Source organism: Physella acuta, unplaced genomic scaffold (assembly GCF_028476545.2).
Source record: "Physella acuta isolate Inbredline_101_S28 unplaced genomic scaffold, ASM2847654v3 ptg001372l, whole genome shotgun sequence".
NCBI classification, from domain to species: Eukaryota; Metazoa; Mollusca; class Gastropoda; family Physidae; genus Physella; species Physella acuta.
The window spans coordinates 69162-88133 of record NW_026732887.1 but is presented as its reverse complement, the minus strand read 5'-3'; the positions used below and the strand labels follow the sequence as shown (position 1 = coordinate 88133).

Here is an 18972-nt window from a genome sequence, read left to right as displayed (position 1 = left end):
GCACAGACCCCATGGAAAAGACATCCATTTCAACTGAACAAAATGTAAAGATAAATAGTATTTTAAGTTTTTTTTATTATCATCTGTACAGTGTCGTCGCAGAAATGTGTATTATGTATAATATTTCAACATGAAATTTTAAGTACTTTCAAAAACTGTTTGAGTTATGGCTTAAGATTTTAACAGCTCAGGTAAGAAGGGGGGGGGGGGGGGGTGTGGTGGTGTAACAGTTTCAAAATGGAAGGAAACATGAAGGTCTTTTAATAGGCTTGATAATGCAACAAAGAGCTGTTGAACAGGGTAATGAACATTTTTTTATACCAAATGTTCCAGTAAAGCATGTTATAAGAAAACTGTTGTCAGATAAATGGAGAAAGAAACAGCACAAGATAGTCAACTGTGTGGGACTGATTGTTGGTAAACTTCCAAGGGTTAAAAATAGCTACACAAAACATTTGAATGTTCTTATCAAAATCTTAAAAATAACCTAAATAATTTATAAGTTTTATTTTTCATTTTTATCTATTTTAAATCTTTTTAAAAAATCTAAGCCATTTACAGTTTACTGGAATTCATCATATGAAGCTTGGGTGTTAATTTTGCCAAAGTATAAAGATTAGTTTGAGAAATCTATCTCAACCGCAGTCAAATAACAGATTAACATTGATATAACAAATAACAGATTAACATTGTAGACACCAGTTCCACAGGCAATGTTGGTTTACTGCACAATTAAAACAGAATTATCTGGAGTTACAAGTTGTTTTTTGCAAAATTAAAACAGAATTAGCTGGAGTTGAAAGCTGTTTTTTCGCACAATGAAAACAGAATTATCTGGAGTTACAAGTTGTTAGCTTGGTTTTACAAGACTAGATAAAACTTTAAAAAAAAAACTAAAATAATTATTTTAAAAACCAACTTTAGTTTATATTTTCATTATGATTATTTCTAATACCTTATTTCCTTTGTATACATTTTTTCTCAGTAAAACTAAATTATTAGTAAAAAAAAACAAAAATATACGCACACAGATAAAAACCAGCACACCATTTCTTTCATCCGTCTACACTTCTTTACATTTAGAATACAGAAATAACATTAAGCTTGAAACAAACATGTTCTATATAAAAAAAAATTATGCAACATGGAATGGCGAGGGTAAAAAAAAACATGTATGGCATTCAAGAACTGAAAGAAGAGATGTGGGGTAGGCGACCAAAGCTTACAGGTGACAGTAAGGTAGTTATTCTATAAAGGGAAGACTTTCACAAGATGATGAGAGAAACTTTTGATAAGATAAATACACTGAGACTAATTTACATATCTGGTTTATATAAAGACATTTTTTTTTTAAACTTTGGGAATGAGCATCAATGAGATAAATAAAATTTAAAGTTGCAATGCAAAGAGAAATGACTTGTAAAAATTATGCATGACTAAAAAAACAAATAGTGTTTTTTCTATTTTAATGCTTTTTTTGACAAAAAAAATATACAATTCACTAAAGGAGTCTGGGCATGAGGTTAAAGCACAGGAAAAAATACAACTGATTTAAAAGAAAAAAACCATGGTGTTCTTAATATGTTTAATACTTGTAATGATATGGTTGTTTCTATAATACACTTGATCTGTGTTTCTTTCTATAATACACCGAATGATCTATGTTTGTTTCTATAATACACTCAATGATCTGTTTGTTTCTATAATACACTCAATGATCTGTTTGTTTCTATAATGCACTTATGATCTGTTTCTATAATACACTCAATGATCTGTTTGTTTCTATAATACACTCAAATTATCTGTTTGTTTCTATAATTACTAAATGATCTATGTTTGTTCTATACTAAACATGATGTAGCCTGTCATCTTCCAGCTTTGCTAGCTAATAGTTACACACTTGAATAAGTCCAACATTTTTATGGTACAAAAAGGAGAGATAGGAAATGTTTTCAACTCTTTACACATGAGCAATGAAAAAAACAGAAGAAAAAAATCACAAACAGGTTTATATTTCAGATTTACAACATTATGAAATAATGCAGAAAACTCAGCCAACATCTAAATCACTCCTTGTTCAATTTTACAAGCTTGACAATTGGGAAAAAAAAACATGAAAAATGTCTATAAATGTACAAATTATGATCTCACTATTAAGTACACAATAGGACTTATTAGCATTTTGGCTTTACGTACAGGAAAACATCACAAATACAACAAAGTAAATAAATAACAGATTTAATACAACTTAAAAAAAAATATCTTTTAAACAATGTATCAAGAAGAATTTGAAATATTACAATTTGCCAGTAGATAATAAAATAAAAAAACAAAAACAAAATACAATGCAATTTTTTTTTTAGATCCGATAAGACAGGGTAAAGCACTTTATTAGGTAATATTTTGATTCCCTTAAGTATTGCACGATTCAGTGGATGATAAAGCTACTGTCAATATACAAAAGCTTATCTTGACATGATACACTATAAGACATGGCCCTTCCCCAAGACACATTCCTTAGATGGCTGTGTACTCCATCGGAGGTTTGGCCCTTCCTTGACAGATCATACTTAGTTGGCTCGGTGTACTCCAAAAGATTTCTCGGCGAATGTTTTGGCAATGTCAGAGGCTTGCCTGTAATAGGTGTTGACCTTCTCAAAAGGTTTGGGGTCAAGGTCGACCACACTGATGGAGAAGGCGTACAGGTCGCCTTCAAACCTTAAAAAATCTTGCCTGCTGTCTATGCTGTGGAAGAATCAATTGGAAAAATTTTGAAGCATATTTATATATGTAGTAGTACAAGACGTTGTACGCATTCACTAAAAATGCGGTGGCATAAAAATTGATAAGAATGTGCTTGTAAGATCTTCTCCTTTTCTTAATGTAAACTGTCTTTGACTTAACTCTTATTTTAGTTAAGTAACATAAAGCTTGGTCAAAATTTTAGGATGGAAGTTTATTCCTTCTTATATATATTTAAAACTATGAAAAATAGTAAAACAACAGGTAACCCTGAGGCCTAATTAACAATTCCTTCTATTAAGTTATCTCAATTATACTTATCTAGACGTCTTAACACTTCCAAAATTGGCAGTGTTTTACTCCTAATGACTAAATGTCTGACACTTGACCTATAATCTGTCAATCAACACTGTGATTGGTGGAACTGACCACTGCTCACTTGACCTAGTTATTGCATTTTCGTAGCATCTTCACACCTACCTAGTGCATAACTTCAAGACATTTTTAACTGTATTGTCATGTTACTTTCAAATCGTCATTGCAATAGCTTTAACTCATACTAGCATACTAACTTTTTAGCTCACACTACATACTACACCCTTCAGCACATACTAACATACTAAATGTTTTGCTCATACATAAATTCTAAACATTTTAGCTCATATAAACATACAAACCTTTTAGCAGGCTTAATAGCCACTATGATTGAACAATCCTGCAACGTCTTGGACACAAGAAACCGCCTTACCTGAGGAGCAAATGATCAGAAATAGATCACTCTCTGATAACTACAGGCGACAGCAGTAGAGCACTAGGCTGTTATCCCGAAAGTCTCAAGTTCGAATACGGGTTCAAGTCCATCCAGCTCTGATGGTACTTAACTCTCGTTAGGGTCATATGCTGAGGTCAAGAAACATATAAACTCTACTTCATCTGCCCAATGGACCGCTAGGTCTAAAGAGCCACCTGACTATTTGAATGTTTCAGTTCAAAGCTAAGTTCATTCAAATGAGGAAATTGTTTAATTTCTAAACACAGCCAACATTTGCCTCCTAGACCCTGGGGCACAGAAATCTACCCTACCCTGTGACAGAGCAGTTAAGAAAATATCAAGTTTAAAAAAATCACTAGATTCTAAATGACTTCAGCAAGGAGAACTTACTTTATGGACTGCATACTCATCTGAAGAAGGGTCAAGGGTACTTAATTCTTCACCAGGGTGACCTACTAACCAAGACACATCCTCATAAGGGCCATTTAAACACCATTTTTTCCTACACAACAAAAAAATACATGTAGACTAATTAGTTACCATGTAAATGATTTCGTGAACAGAAAAAAATTGTTCATATCTAAACATAATAATATAGTAAATAACTTTCATGATATGCAAATATTTCATACAAATCTTAGTTATCTAAAATACGCAAAGAAATTCATTTAGAAGAGAATTGCATAAGTTAATTCGATTCTTAGGAGGGCCGTTGTGACCTAGTGGTAGAGCTGCAGTAGACTGCTAACCTAAAAGTCTTGAGTTTGAGTCCAGATTCAAGTCAGTAGAATGTCCCTGAGTCAACCCAGCTCTGATGGGTACCCAACTCACGTTAGGGAAAGTAAAGGCAGCTGGGCATAGTGCTGATCACACTATCCTTTCATATGCCGAGGTCATAGAAAAATGTGAACGCTACTTTACTTGCCCCATGGAACGTTAAGTTCATAATGGGAAGTTACTTAGTTTCTCCTATAGATAGATGGCTAATTAATTTATTACTAAATTAATTAAAATAAAACAAGGAGAGAGTACAACAATCAAATGTTGTGGAATATCCCAACAGCAAATTAATTAATTTATTTATTAGAATGAATTAAAAGAAAAGAAGGGAGACTACTAACATTAAATGTGGAGCTACATCCAGTTTTGCTTTCAGCTGTTTGTACAAAGGGTAAACCCCTTCTATATCCAGATCATCTAATGACTGCAATGTGTAGATCCTTTCTAAAACACAGAACTCTGGCAGACCCTCAGATTGATCTGTAAATTAAAAAAAACTCATTGCATTCATTTTTGAAAAATTTGCTGTTGAACCTAAAAGGTTCAGCATTTGCCTGACTAAAGCTATGTTATGTAATATATATATATATATATATATATAAGCTGAAATGGCCTGTACTGAGATCTAGGAGGTGCTACCATACAATCAAAGTTAATTAAACTTCAGTCTTAAAAAAGGGGGATAACCTACAAATGTTATTTTAAAAACTCAACTTTAGTCTTAAAAAGGGGGATAACCTACAAATGTTATTTTAAAAACTCAACTACTTATTTCTAAATTTTTTAAAATGATGAAGCTAGATTAAACAATATGGAAAATCAGTTTCATAAAGTATCACCTTTTTAAACATAGAATTCTGAAAATATGAGCTAATAATATAAAAAAAGAAATAGCATCACTTAGATCAAAATCAAAGTATGTAAGGTCTAGTATTACATTTCTTTAGGCCATGTTATATAAGACTTTGTTTTTTTATTGTTGATGTCAAGACTTACCCTGATCAAAATCAATGTAAGGTCTAGTATTACATTTCTTATGGCCATTGTTGATAAGAATTGGGTTGTTTTTTTTTCCTTGATATCCAGACTTACCCTGATCAAAATCAATGTAGGGTCGGCTATCACATTTCTGCAGGCCGTGGTTGATAAGAACTGGGTTTTTTTATTGTTGATGTCCAGACTTACCCTGATCAAAATCAATGTAGGGTCGGCTATCACATTTCTGCAGGCCGTGGTTGATAAGAACTGGGTTTTTTTATTGTTGATGTCCAGACTTACCCTGATCAAAATCAATGTAGGGCCGGCTATCACATTTCTGCAGGCCATGGTTGATGTCCAGACTTACCCTGATCAAAATCAATGTAAGGCCGGCTATCACATTTCTGCAGGCCATGGTTGATGTCCAGACTTACCCTGATCAAAATCAATATAAGGTCGGCTATCACATTTCTGCAGGCCATGGTTGATGTCCAGACTTACCCTGATCAAAATCAATATAAGGTCGGCTATCACATTTCTGCAGGCCATGGTTGATGTCCAGACTTACCCTGATCAAAATCAATGTAAGGTCGGCTATCACATTTCTGCAGGCCATGGTTGATGATGACCTGTCTCTTGGAGTGGGGCCTGCTGACCTCACTGTTGGGTGGACTCAGGAGGATCTCTATGACTAGATCCAGGAACACACTCACCAGTCTGAAACAGGTAACACAGGTAGGAACGAGAGGTTACAAAATAACTGGCAAGACATGTAATGGGATAAACTGAACATATTAAAAACAACATATTAACCTTTTACTTATAACTAAATTTCAGGTAAGTACACCTGGAGAATAAGACAGTGTTGTCGAATGATTGAGCGTTTGACTGCTAACCCAATGGCTAGAGTACATACGAAATTCCCGAGTCCACCCAGCTGTAATGGGTACCTGACTCATGTTAAGGAAAGTTAAATTGGCTGGGCACAATGCTGACCACACTATCACTTCTTATGCTGAGGTCACTGAAACAGGTAAACTCTACCTCACATATCTCATGGACAGTAGGGTTATTTTTTTTTATGCCTTGTGATCTAATGGTCTATGGGATAGATTATGTAAAATACCCTCACACACCAACATTAGACCATGAGTAATCTGGCATGGGCCTTGACATGAACTTAACAACCATGAGTAATCTGGTATAGACACTGCCCCTGACATGAACTTAAGACATGGGCCCTGACATGAACTTAAGACATGGGCCCTGACATGAACTTAAGACATGGGCCCTGACATGAACTTAAGACATGGGCCCTGACATGAACTTAAGACATGGGCCCTGACATGAACTTAAGACATGGGCCCTGACATGAACTTAAGACATGGGCCCTGACATGAACTTAAGACATGGGCCCTGACATGAACTTAAGACATGGGCCCTGACATGAACTTAAGACATGGGCCCTGACATGAACTTAAGACATGGGCCCTGACATGAACTTAAGACATGGGCCCTGACATGAACTTAAGACATGGGCCCTGACATGAACTTAAGACATGGGCCCTGACATGAACTTAAGACATGGGCCCTGACATGAATTTAAAAAAATGGGCCTTGACATGGCCTTAAGAACCATGAGTAATCTGGGGTAGACATGGGTCCTGACATGTAATTAAGACCATGTGTAATCTGGGGTAGACATGGGTCCTGACCTTAAGACCATGTGTAATCTGGGGTAGACATGGGCCCTGACATGTAATTAAGACCATGTGTAATCTGGGGTAGACATGGGCCCTGACATGTAATTAAGACCATGTGTAATCTGGGGTAGACATTGGCCCTGACATGTAATTAAGACCATGTGTAATCTGGGGTAGACATGGGTCCTGACATGTAATTAAGACCATGTGTAATCTGGGGTAGACATGGGTCCTCACCTTAAGACCATGTGTAATCTGGGGTAGACATGGGTCCTGACCTTAAGACCATGTGTAACCTGGGGTAGACATGGGTCCTGACATGTAATTAAGACCATGTGTAATCTGGGGTAGACATGGGTCCTGACATGTAATTAAGACCATGTGTAATCTGGGGTAGACATGGGTCCTCACCTTAAGACCATGTGTAATCTGGGGTAGACATGGGTCCTGACCTTAAGACCATGTGTAACCTGGGGTAGACATGGGTCCTGACATGTAATTAAGACCATGTGTAATCTAGGCTTGCTGTATACCACACCCAACTTACCCTGGCCTTCTGTTGGGGTTGATAGGAAACCAGCCTTTTAATATTGCACTTAAGTCTTGCCGGATCTCAGATCCATACACTTCTCTTCCATTCTGAAATAACGTAAATTATACTATTTGATTTCTTTCGCATCTTTTTTCCAAACATTTTTTTAAATAAAACAAATTTTTATGTTTTTAAAAATGCATTAGGAACTTAATAAAATTAAAGAAAATTATTGTAAAGTTTAATGTTATTAAATTTAAAATGAAACAATTATCATCAGCTTACATATTTAAATAACTAGTTTTAAACATGGTCCCATTATGATGAATATAACAGGGAAAAAATAAAGATCCTTTATTAGGAGAAGGGCAAATATTAGGACATGGGTTAGATGTCATCTGAAATCCAGGTATGAAGTATAAAAAAAGTCATTCTGTTTAGGAATCAATAAGAGATAAACCAGTTTTCAAAATAATCTGCATTTATCATAAGTTTTATAATATATTTTTATAAAAAAAAACCAACAAAAAAACTAGATATATATTTTTACATCTTTTTTAAGATAGCGAAATAAAAAAAAAGGTTTTAAAACATATGCTTTTTGCAGACACAAGCATAAAAACAGCTTCTACCTAAATAGCATATCTGAACAATGTCAAGTGTTTACTGAAGATAGATAACATACCTCTAAGAGGGGCTAACTATCATGAGTTTAGCATTTATTAAAAAAAAAACTTCAATGACTGGTACAATGGATATTGTTAGTGAGAGAAAATTAAGTTATCTATTTAAGCAAATATCCTACATAATGTTTAAAGCATCTATACAGAGATTGAAACTAAAAATATTTTCTATTTATCTATATACACCATTAACATTATTAGTTGTTAGTAAATATGTTGGATTGTTTCCCCTTGCATATGAATTTTTTTTGGGTTTAAAAAATAATAATTCGCTTACTTCCCTTGGACATTGTAAACTAGAAGACAAATTTAATAACAAATTACAGTCTAGTTTGGAGAAAGGGTAAAAACTTTCATCAAGAACATGGTTTTGACAGCCTAAAATGTAAACAGAGACATCAGTTTACTGAGGGAATTTCGGTGAGCGTCAATGGGAGTTAGTTGTAACAGATAATCAAAAATACATTTATAATCTCATTTACGTTGTAAAACAAACACATTCTTTAAATATTTTTTTTTTAATCCTATCTAGGTTTTGTGCATAGCTTTAAAAATCTATATAGTTTGAGTTTTAAAAAAAATAAAAAAATAAAAACTAGAACAAGACTAGCTTTGTTTAGGCGCCATTTGCTACGATGTAGCAGACTAACCTTGCAGATCTTTAAATTGTTCTGGGGTGTCTTGATTAAAGATTCTAGGGCGTGCTTCATCCTTGATCTGTTCCTGTCAACAGAAAAAACAAACAAAAACAATCAGTACAGTTTGTTCACTGTATACGTAAACTTTAAAAGCGTCAGTGTAACACAAAGATCACAGCATAAAAGTCATCCCAATGTGTACAATGAATTCCAAAGTTTCTTTAGATCAAGTTGGCATCCGCGAATTTTCGGTAAAGTTTAGTTTAGAGTCTAGGATAAGTCTGTGGTTAGGTGAAGGTTAAAGATGGGACTGGATTTTTTTAAAAACTGATGTGTATTAAAGATGTAAACAATACACCCAGCAACTAACGGTTGCATTTAATATTTAATTGTGTAGTTTTTTTTTTGTATAACAGGACTTACAGAAGTAAAAAAAAAACAACATCAGCTGATTGTTTGAAGCAAAGAACTAGACATGAATTCTGCAAGACGAGCTGAATAATACAGTAATTACAAAGATCTGTCTTGAATTTTGTAATGATCTTGTTAATGGCGACCTAGTTTCATTCAACTCTGGCCAAAAGTTAAAAAATTAAAGAAATTTTTTTCCCCTTCTGGTTGAGCTTAATTTGTTAAAACTAAGCTCATTAAAAAATCATTACGCCTGGAGCAGGTTGGTCATCATGCTCCCTTCCCCCCCCCCCCACCCTCACCTCCATCAATCATGTCAGTGTGCCGGGTTTGCTAGAGAGAGAAACAAACAACAACCGTCATCCATTTCAAAACATGTCATCCTTGTTGTCATGTCCTGAGTCGTCTGTCTAGCCAGCTCATGACCTTAGTACATGACCTGTGACCTTAGTACATGACCTGTGACCTTTGTATATGACCCCGTGGCCAAAGTACATGACAAGTGACCTCAATGACCAGTGACCTGTATACACGACCCGGTGCCTTTGTACATGACCCTTGACCTTAGAAAATTATATATGCCCTTAGTAGATGACCTGTAATTTTAATGACCTGTGACCTTTGTACATCTTCTGTGACCTTTAAACGAGACCTCTAATATTAGTAACTAATCTGACCGACCAACCACAGTTTATATTAAAAAAAACGGTGACCTACTTATAGCGATTTAACACTCTCAACTACATGACCTAGGAGCCAACCCTAATGACCAACGGGTTAATTAAACCACCTGGCACTGATCACACCACGCGTCCATTGGTAGACTGTCACAACAGGATACATCGCGCATCACAATGCGTATACGACACGTCAGATGACAGGTCACAGTATGCTGGGGTGTCAGTGACATCAAAGAACGGAACTTCCCGATACCAACATACAACATCACGCAGAAAAAAAAAAAAGAAACGAGTCCCCATATATGGAGCTGGTATTGAGATATCCGCATGTCACGTGATGGTTCACGCCACGTGACCTATCTCTCACAAGGCTTAAGGACAACGAGCCGGCCCGCGGCATAACATACGCCGCTATTTAGTTGTTTCTAATTTTCAATAATTCATAATTTGTGAATTCGACAGTACCAACGCTGACACTGAAAATATTTCTTTAAAACACTATAAGTAGCTCGTTAAGGACCATAATAACCCCCCCCCCCTTCCTTCCCTCCCCCCCCCCCCTCCTCCCCCCCTTCCTTCCCTCCCCCCTCCTCCCCCCCCCCCCCCTACGTTTAAAATCGTTGGCTCTGCTTGTAAACATTTAGAGTGAACACAGCTCACTAAAACCATGTAGGGGTGGGGAGGTAGGGAGAGCGTTTGCAGCTTGTTTTCTAACGGCTCGAAGAAGAGAATTATATATATAGAAGATAGATATTCCAATATCACAGGGATCCGGCAATGTCAAGGTCACACCCCAGCGGTTGTGTACGGTACACCTAGTAGTATGTACACAACACCTGTCTCAAGATGGCGTGACAACTACGTCAATGTCAGCCTGCAGTCTGTCAACGTATGGTGGATATGGTTCAGCTCCGGTGGGCTGGGTGTACAGTATGTAACATACAGAATAGACAGAATGATTGAGTATAATAATAAGGCCAAAAGCATGTTCATATAGTCTAGCAAAGAGCGGTAGAATTTTATATATATATATATATATATATATATATATATATATATATATATATATATATATATATATATATATATATGTGTGTGTGTGTGTGTGTGTGTATATATATTTATTTTGTTTTAATTTATATATATATATGTGCCAATATATGTCTTTGAGCTTAATTTAAGAACAATGTTTGGGATACAACTGTACACAAAGCAAACGATATGTTGAATACACGGACAGTCAAAGAAATACTATAGTACTATCAACAGTAGTTATAGGAACTGGTAAGACAATGTAGTGTTTGGGCTACACCAAAGTAGTTAGACCTGTAGTAAAACAAAGAAAAAGTACATCTGTAGTCTAGTACATTATCTGGCAGTACTAGTAGCATAATATGGTGGTGTATGGTTTATGGTAACTAATGACGTTGGGTAGGCTTTGAAACGGGCGCGACAAAACCAATCTATTTTTAGAACACATGAAACACACCAGGTACAGAAACTCTTGTGACCTTAAAACCTGCTATCACCCAGAGTTACCTACTCTTGAGTTGTAGGCCTTTATTAAACATGTCTGCCCCAATAATAAGGCTAGGTTCAGCTATACCGCTTTATCATGCTAATGTCTTGTCTAGTTTTTATGCTGATGTCTAGTGCAGCAAGTTGTTCGATCGATGAGAATTAACAGGGGGACTACAAAAGTGGTTCTGTTCTGTTAATGTCCCTGTTGCATATCAACAAGTCACTGTTGCATATGAATACACGTCAGTTCCCTATCAACAACCCAAAGTTCCATATCAACTATTCACTGTTCCCTACCAACACGTCAGTGTGCTATACTAACAACCCACTGTTCCACATCAACCACACGCTGTTCCACATTAACAACCCACATCAACAACCCACTGTTCCACATCAACAACCCACTGTTCCACATCAACAACCCACATCAACAACCCACATCAACAACCCACTGTTCCACATCAACAACCCACTGTTCCACATCAACAACCCACTGTTCCACATCAACAACCCACTGTTCCACATCAACAACCCTCATCAACAACCCACATCAACAACCCACTGTTCCACATCAACAACCCACTGTTCCACATCAACAACCCACTGTTCCACATCAACAACCCACTGTTCCACATCAACAACCCACATCAACAACCCACATCAACAACCCACTGTTCCACATCAACAACCCACTGTTCCACATCAACAACCCACTGTTCCACATCAACAACCCACTGTTCCACATCAACAACCCACTGTTCCACATCAACAACCCACTGTTCCACATCGCCCACCCACTGTTCCACATCAACAACCCACTGTTCCACATCAACAACCCACTGTTCCACATCAACAACCCACTGTTCCACATCAACAACCCACATCAACAACCCACTGCTCCACATCAACAACCCACTGTACCACATCAACAACCCACTGTTCCACATCAACAACCCACTGTTCCACATCAACAACCCACATCAACAACCCACTGTTCTACATCAACAACCCACTGTTCCACATCAACAACCCACATCAACAACCCACTGTTCCACATCAACAACCCACTGTTCCACAGCAACAACCCACTGTTCCACATCAACAACCCACTGTTCCACATCAACAACCCACTGTACCACATCAACAACCCACTGCTCCACATCAACAACCCACTGTACCACATCAACAACCCACTGTACCACATCAACAACCCACTGTTCCACATCAACAACCCACATCAACAACCCACTGTTCCACATCAACAACCCACTGTTCCACATCAACAACCCACTGTACCACATCAACAACCCACTGTACCACATCAACAACCCACTGTTCCACACCAACAACCCACTGCACCACATCAACAACCACTACTTACAAAACTGTGCACCCAACCTTTATACTTTTGGACCTACTTATCATATCCAACAGCCTAATCAAACACACAAGATAGAACACGCATCGGCTGATATACTCTCTATACACGTATAATACTCCACTGATTATTTCCAACGATTACCAAGGCTTGCATAAGATAACATTTTTTTTACATGAAAACCTACCAGCTCATATACTGTATAATATCGATGTAATCTTAAAATACACCAACCTTATAAGTTTAAACAATAGGCATCTAATCTAGTGACCGTGTACAGGCAATACGCACTAATGAGGGTTATCTAACCTTAACAACGGGTGGTAGACTTTAGTATAGTGAGAAAACATATGGGAAAATACAGTGTAGGGGAGTTTCCTCAGTTTTGTTTCAAATATCTATTTCCAGTGTACTCCTCTAAATCTGGTCTCTTCCCGTGGGGATCGAATTCATTTCAACTACATTTTTTTAATTTTAATTTCACTGGACCAACATAACGGGGACGACAAAACAAATCATCCCGATCTAAATATAACTGCCATTAACATAACGGAAACCAGCAAAAACCATCCCCGCACTAAGCGTGACATCACGGCGTCTCATCAGAGCTATTTTTAGACCCCGCCTCACACCAAACGAGTACCCCGAGGCGGTGTTCGGCCAAGCGTGGCGGTAACGTAGCGACAGTGACGTTTGCTCTCTGTCACAAGTTTCAATCATGGGAGCAGGGAGGAGCCCGGAGCAATATAACACAAGGTGTGTTTAATAAAACAGGACAAGGCTTGTAGTAACCCGCTTGTATTCTCAGGTTACACACAGGTTAAGTGTAACAAAGATATTTAAAAGGTAACACAGATAGTTAAAAGGTAACAAAGGTATTTAAAGGGTACTAAAGAGATTTAAAATGTAACAAAGATATTTAAAAGGTAACAAAGGTATTTGAAATGTAACAAAGGTATTTGAAATGTAAAAAAGATATTTAAAAGGTAACAAAGATATTTAAAATGTTACCAAGATTTTTTTAACTGTAACAACGATATTTAAAAGGTAACAAAGATATTTAAGGTAACATTCATGTAATTGTAGTAAAGACATTTAGATGTAACAACGGCACATTTAGAAGTAAATGGCCCATTAAATATAACAAGGGCATTAAAATTTAAATGTAACGACGCAATTGGATTTAAAAACTACACATTTAAAGGTTACAAAAGAGATTTTACATAAAAATATAACAACACATTTAGATACAATTTAGCCACCCATTTAAATGTAACGACACAAGTGGACATGTTTTTTGTGTAATAAAAAAAAATACATTTTGATCATGTGCCGTCGATAGGATTAACCATAATCACAAAAGTAAATCAGGATTAGAAGGGTTAACCACCAAACTAATGTCTAGAAACAACGTTACCACATTCAATTAAACCGTTAAAGCATACGATTGACGAATTTTCCCTAAAAACAACACGATGAACCAGATCAAATACAGCATGAATGGGGCGTGGCCTGCACGCAGCCCCGGGGTAGGTGAACAAAACGTGAGTAGGATTTGACACGAACGTGCTGCTCACACGGCACTGATTCGGATCATCCGGATTAGCCGGATCACGGATAGGATTAATGACAACAATGGTGGTAGTTAATTAACTTATGTAACTGGTGAAACTAATGTAACTGGTGATACTTATGTAATTGGTAAAACTATTGTAATTGGTGAGACTTATGTAATTGGTGAAACTTATGTAATTAGTGAAACTTATGTAGTTGGTGAGACTACAATATTTGGTGAGACTACAATATTTGGTGAGACTACTGTATTTGGTGAAACGTCTGTAATTGGTGAGTCTACTGTAACTGGTAAGACTACTATAATTGGTGAGACTACTATAATTGGTGAGATTGATATAATTGGTGAGACTACTATAATTGGTGAGACTACTATAATTGGTGAGACTGATATAATTGGTGAGACTACTATAATTGGTGAGACTGATATAATTGGTGAGACTACTATAATTGGTGAGACTACTATAATTGGTGAGACTACTATAATTGGTGAGACTGATATAATTGGTGAGACTGATATAATTGGTGAGACTGATATAATTGGTGAGACTACTATAATTGGTGAGACTACTATAATTGGTGAGACTGATATAATTGGTGAGACTGATATAATTGGTGAGACTACTATAATTGGTGAGACTACTATAATTGGTGAGACTACTATAATTGGTGAGACTGATATAATTGGTGAGACTGATATAATTGGTGAGACTGATATAATTGGTGAGACTACTATAATTGGTGAGACGAGACTGATATAATTGGTGAGACTGATATAATTGGTGAGACTACTATAATTGGTGAGACTACTATAATTGGTGAGACTACTATAATTGGTGAGACTACTATAATTGGTGAGACACTGGCCTTAACTGTGATAACAGCTGACAGATTACACCCTGTTATCTAACGAGATTGTAGAGCTGATGTGTACATGCGTGTGTACGTGTGTGTGTACGTGTGTGTGTACGTGTACTAGTTGGTCGTGTGTTTAGTCTACATGTTCATCGGTACAAGTGTCGTACAAACCATGTACACGTTGTACAGGTGTGTCGCTCAAACTATGTACATGTGTCGCATGAATTATGTACATTTTCAGTTGTACAAGTGCCGTACAAGCTATGTACATGTCTAGCAGTACAAGGGGGTTCATTCAAACTATGTACATGTTCACTTGTACATGTATCAGTGTGTTCGTCTTGTTGTACAGAGATGTTCAAAATATGTACAGCCGTCTCACAAATTATGTACGTGTTCAGCTGTACAAGTGCCGTACAAGCGATGTACATGTTCAGTTGGTAAAAGGATGTTAAAACATTATGTACATGTTAAGTTGTACAAGGATGCCGTACAAATTGTGTACACAAAGGTTTCCAACCCGGTAATGACCCTAGAAAAACATGCCTCTACAAATGTGTTTACCTGTCCTCTCCCCCCCCCCCCCCCAACAGGAAACAAAATGTAAGGTCAGCTGCAGGAAACACAGGGGTGATGGATTCGATTCCGGATTGTAATCGATTCAGTAATGTGACCGACTTAAACAGAACTGAAACGACTTTTCTTTTAGCCGTACCATCATAAGCGAACCGCTGTAGAAAGGATACTTCTACCCCAAACCTAACTCTAAGGAAAACACTAATAATATGGTAAATACAAGAAATGTGATTTTTTTTCTGTAGCTAAAATGGTACTTCGGCCATTAGGGGTTAGATCTAATTATCAAAAAGGGATACTTGGTTACGGCTAATCAGCAAGCACCTATTTTAGTTTCTTAAGTCAAAATAACAAAACAAAGGCACAAACAAGAATGTCAGTACCACTAACAGACCTATCTATACACCTATAACCCTATCAAACCTTTTCAAAGATTTTTTTTTTTTTTGCGTTGTAGCCATACAAAGACCCCTCCCTGTTTACGCGACAGGTTGATAACGCCATTTCCGGCTGACGTCACTGGCTGGCTTCACTAATGTCAACACAGGGCGGGGTGGTGTACTGTACAACGTTGGGGGTTTGTAGCCAAAGTTGTAAGCCCGGTTGTAAAAAGATCACTCATGCATGGTAAACGAGGATGTGGGGGTGGGAAGGGTGTGGGTGGGGTAAACATGACCTGACGTGTTGCCAAATTTAGGGGAGGAGGTGGGTTGCGGAAGGTCAACCAGCCGTGTGACCTACTAGCGGGTTGTCACTAGTGTGATCCTAGCCCGAGGCGCTGGTCAGACCCGCGGTGTTGTGAGCGATGGTGGGGGAATGTCACGGGTCACGGGATCTGAAGCTGCCGGTAGGTACAGGTGCGGCAGGCAGGCAGACGTGCACAGGTGCTTTGTGGGACACGAGGGCAGCTGAGACCTGGCAGACGTGACCTACACCAGGTCAGCAACCCCCCCCCCCCTCCATTCTTGATACAACCCCCCATCTGGGGTAGCAAAGAAAAAAGTCTGAGTAAAGCAGGACAATACGTCAAGGACTGGCCTTTAACACACGGACACGCGTAGCACTATCAAGCAGGAGGAAAACGAAGGTTTACATTTGCCTACACACATGTGTTAACTAGATGACATTCAACACATACTGAATTATGAACACATTCGCCAACACTCTTGTAATGACGTGTTGACATCCACACTGTCATGAAGACTTGTTGACATGTTTGTAGGTTGTCATGCCACAGTAAACACATGTCAGACTTATGAGCGGGTGGGTGGGGGTGGGGGTAATCAATTTCTCAATTAACTGATTCAGAGGAACTAAGTCACTGTGTACCCCCCCCCTTCCTATCTTTAATATCAACAGGGCTAATCGATATAACAGGTACGACATTACTTTACGACGTAGTAGATCTGACATTAATAGATAACCATGTGTGTTGATGTGTGTGTTGATGTGTGTGTGAATTGTATTATTATGGATGTGTGTGGTTTGTATGAGTGTGGATGTGTGTGTGGATTGTATGCCGAGTGTTGATGTGTGTGTATGGATTGTATAAAGTGTGTGTGTGTGCGTGAAAGGATTGTAGGAAAAAAAAGTCACAGGAAAAAAAAACACAGGAAAAAAAAACACAGAAAAAAAGTCACAGGAAAAAAAGTCACAAATATATATTTGCATGATATTTGTTAATACTTTTATGTATTAAATATTTAGAGAGTGCAAATTAACTTAGATTTAATTAAATGTAATGTAATGTGTGTAGGCTGTATATGCATAGGAATTTTTATAATTCATCTAAAAATATTTATTATGAAGTATGTAGATTGTAATTATTTTAAACTTAAGATTAGTAGCATTTAATAGAATGTTCCAAAGTCCACGTTTTTCATCGTGTTTTTTTTTAAATACCAATATTAAATTACCGTGAAATGGTAAGTTCATCTGACTTGCTGCCCTCAACTCATGGCAACTCATAGTTATGTTTAGTTCAACCACCTTTACTGCCCACATTTATCACGCTCATTACATAAAAAAACTTAGTATCAAAACAGAAAGCCGACAAGGTTCAAAGGCTGTCAATTGACGCATAACGTCAACAACACAAAATATGTTCGGACAATGCCTACTGAGGAGAGGCCGACCAGAGAATAGCCTTCGGCAAAATGTGCCTAAATTTCTTTTATAATTAACTTTTCTACCGCGTATTTAACTAAATACGTAACAAAAGCTGAGATTGTTGTGTTAATTATCTGAGAGTAGTTTTACTTACAATTGTTATAAATCATAATGCTTTTAACGTCCATAAATAATTTATGCTATCAAAAAATACAACTCACAACAATAAACATACACAATTTTACAATTCTTAACAAATTAATAAAAATATCTCTAAAAAGATTTTTGTGACTTTTTTCTGTGACTTTTTTCTGTGACTTTATTTCTGTGACTTTTTTTCCGATAAAATTTTTTCCACTGTGACTTTTTTTCTGTGACTTTTTTTCCTAGCAAATAATGTGACTTTTTTTCTGTGTTTTTTTTTTCCTGTGACTTTTTTTCCGTTCACCCATGAAAAAGCCCATGATGTGAAGATGGATCCCAGTCACAAAGGTTTTAACATGTTAATTAGAACAAAGACCGTCAAAGAGAAATCAATCAAAACCTAGAGAACAGCTCATTAGGTCAAGTGTGTGATTGTCTCTGTGTATGTGTGTGACGTCAAAATCGGTCATAGCAACGGCGCTTTTAAAATTCTGATTAGAACACATAGGAACAAGTCAAAACATCGGGAAAAAATGGCAATCATTAGGTCAAGTGTGTGTGTGTGTGGCGGGGGGGGGGGGGGGGGGGGAGAGATCAGGAGATCGATCCCTGTCAAGTGATTTCAAAGTTCCTGACTCGAATACATAGGAACGAATCAAAACATTCGTGGCCCTCATTAGTGTGTGTGCATGTGTGTATCTGTGTGAGAGGGGAGGGGGTGATCAATTATCGATCCCAGCAAAGTGGTTTAAAATTCTGACTGGAACACATAGGAACAAGTCAAAACCTAAAGGGCTTTCATTATTTTATGTTTGTGTCGTGTCTGGTGTGTGTCTCTAAGATCGATCCCCATACCAGCGCTTTTCAAATGTTGATTAGAAAGATTTCACAAACA

At 37.2% G+C, this 18972-nt stretch overlaps 1 protein-coding gene across 1 annotated transcript in view; it reads right to left on the bottom strand.

The window, feature by feature from the left end:
* Positions 1 to 215: 215 nt before the first annotated feature.
* Positions 216 to 18972, bottom strand: part of LOC131927091 (inositol-pentakisphosphate 2-kinase) — an 81832-nt gene continuing 63075 nt past the window's right edge. Inside the window, exons 8-14 of the mRNA XM_059282749.1 lie at positions 8841 to 8913; positions 7523 to 7614; positions 5841 to 5989; positions 4636 to 4774; positions 3905 to 4016; positions 3420 to 3490; positions 216 to 2745 (exon numbers count right to left, since the gene is read on the bottom strand). Of these exons, the coding sequence (XP_059138732.1) occupies positions 2571 to 2745; positions 3420 to 3490; positions 3905 to 4016; positions 4636 to 4774; positions 5841 to 5989; positions 7523 to 7614; positions 8841 to 8913 (811 nt within the window). The 3' untranslated portion in view covers positions 216 to 2570. The remainder of the gene's footprint in view (positions 2746 to 3419; positions 3491 to 3904; positions 4017 to 4635; positions 4775 to 5840; positions 5990 to 7522; positions 7615 to 8840; positions 8914 to 18972) is intronic.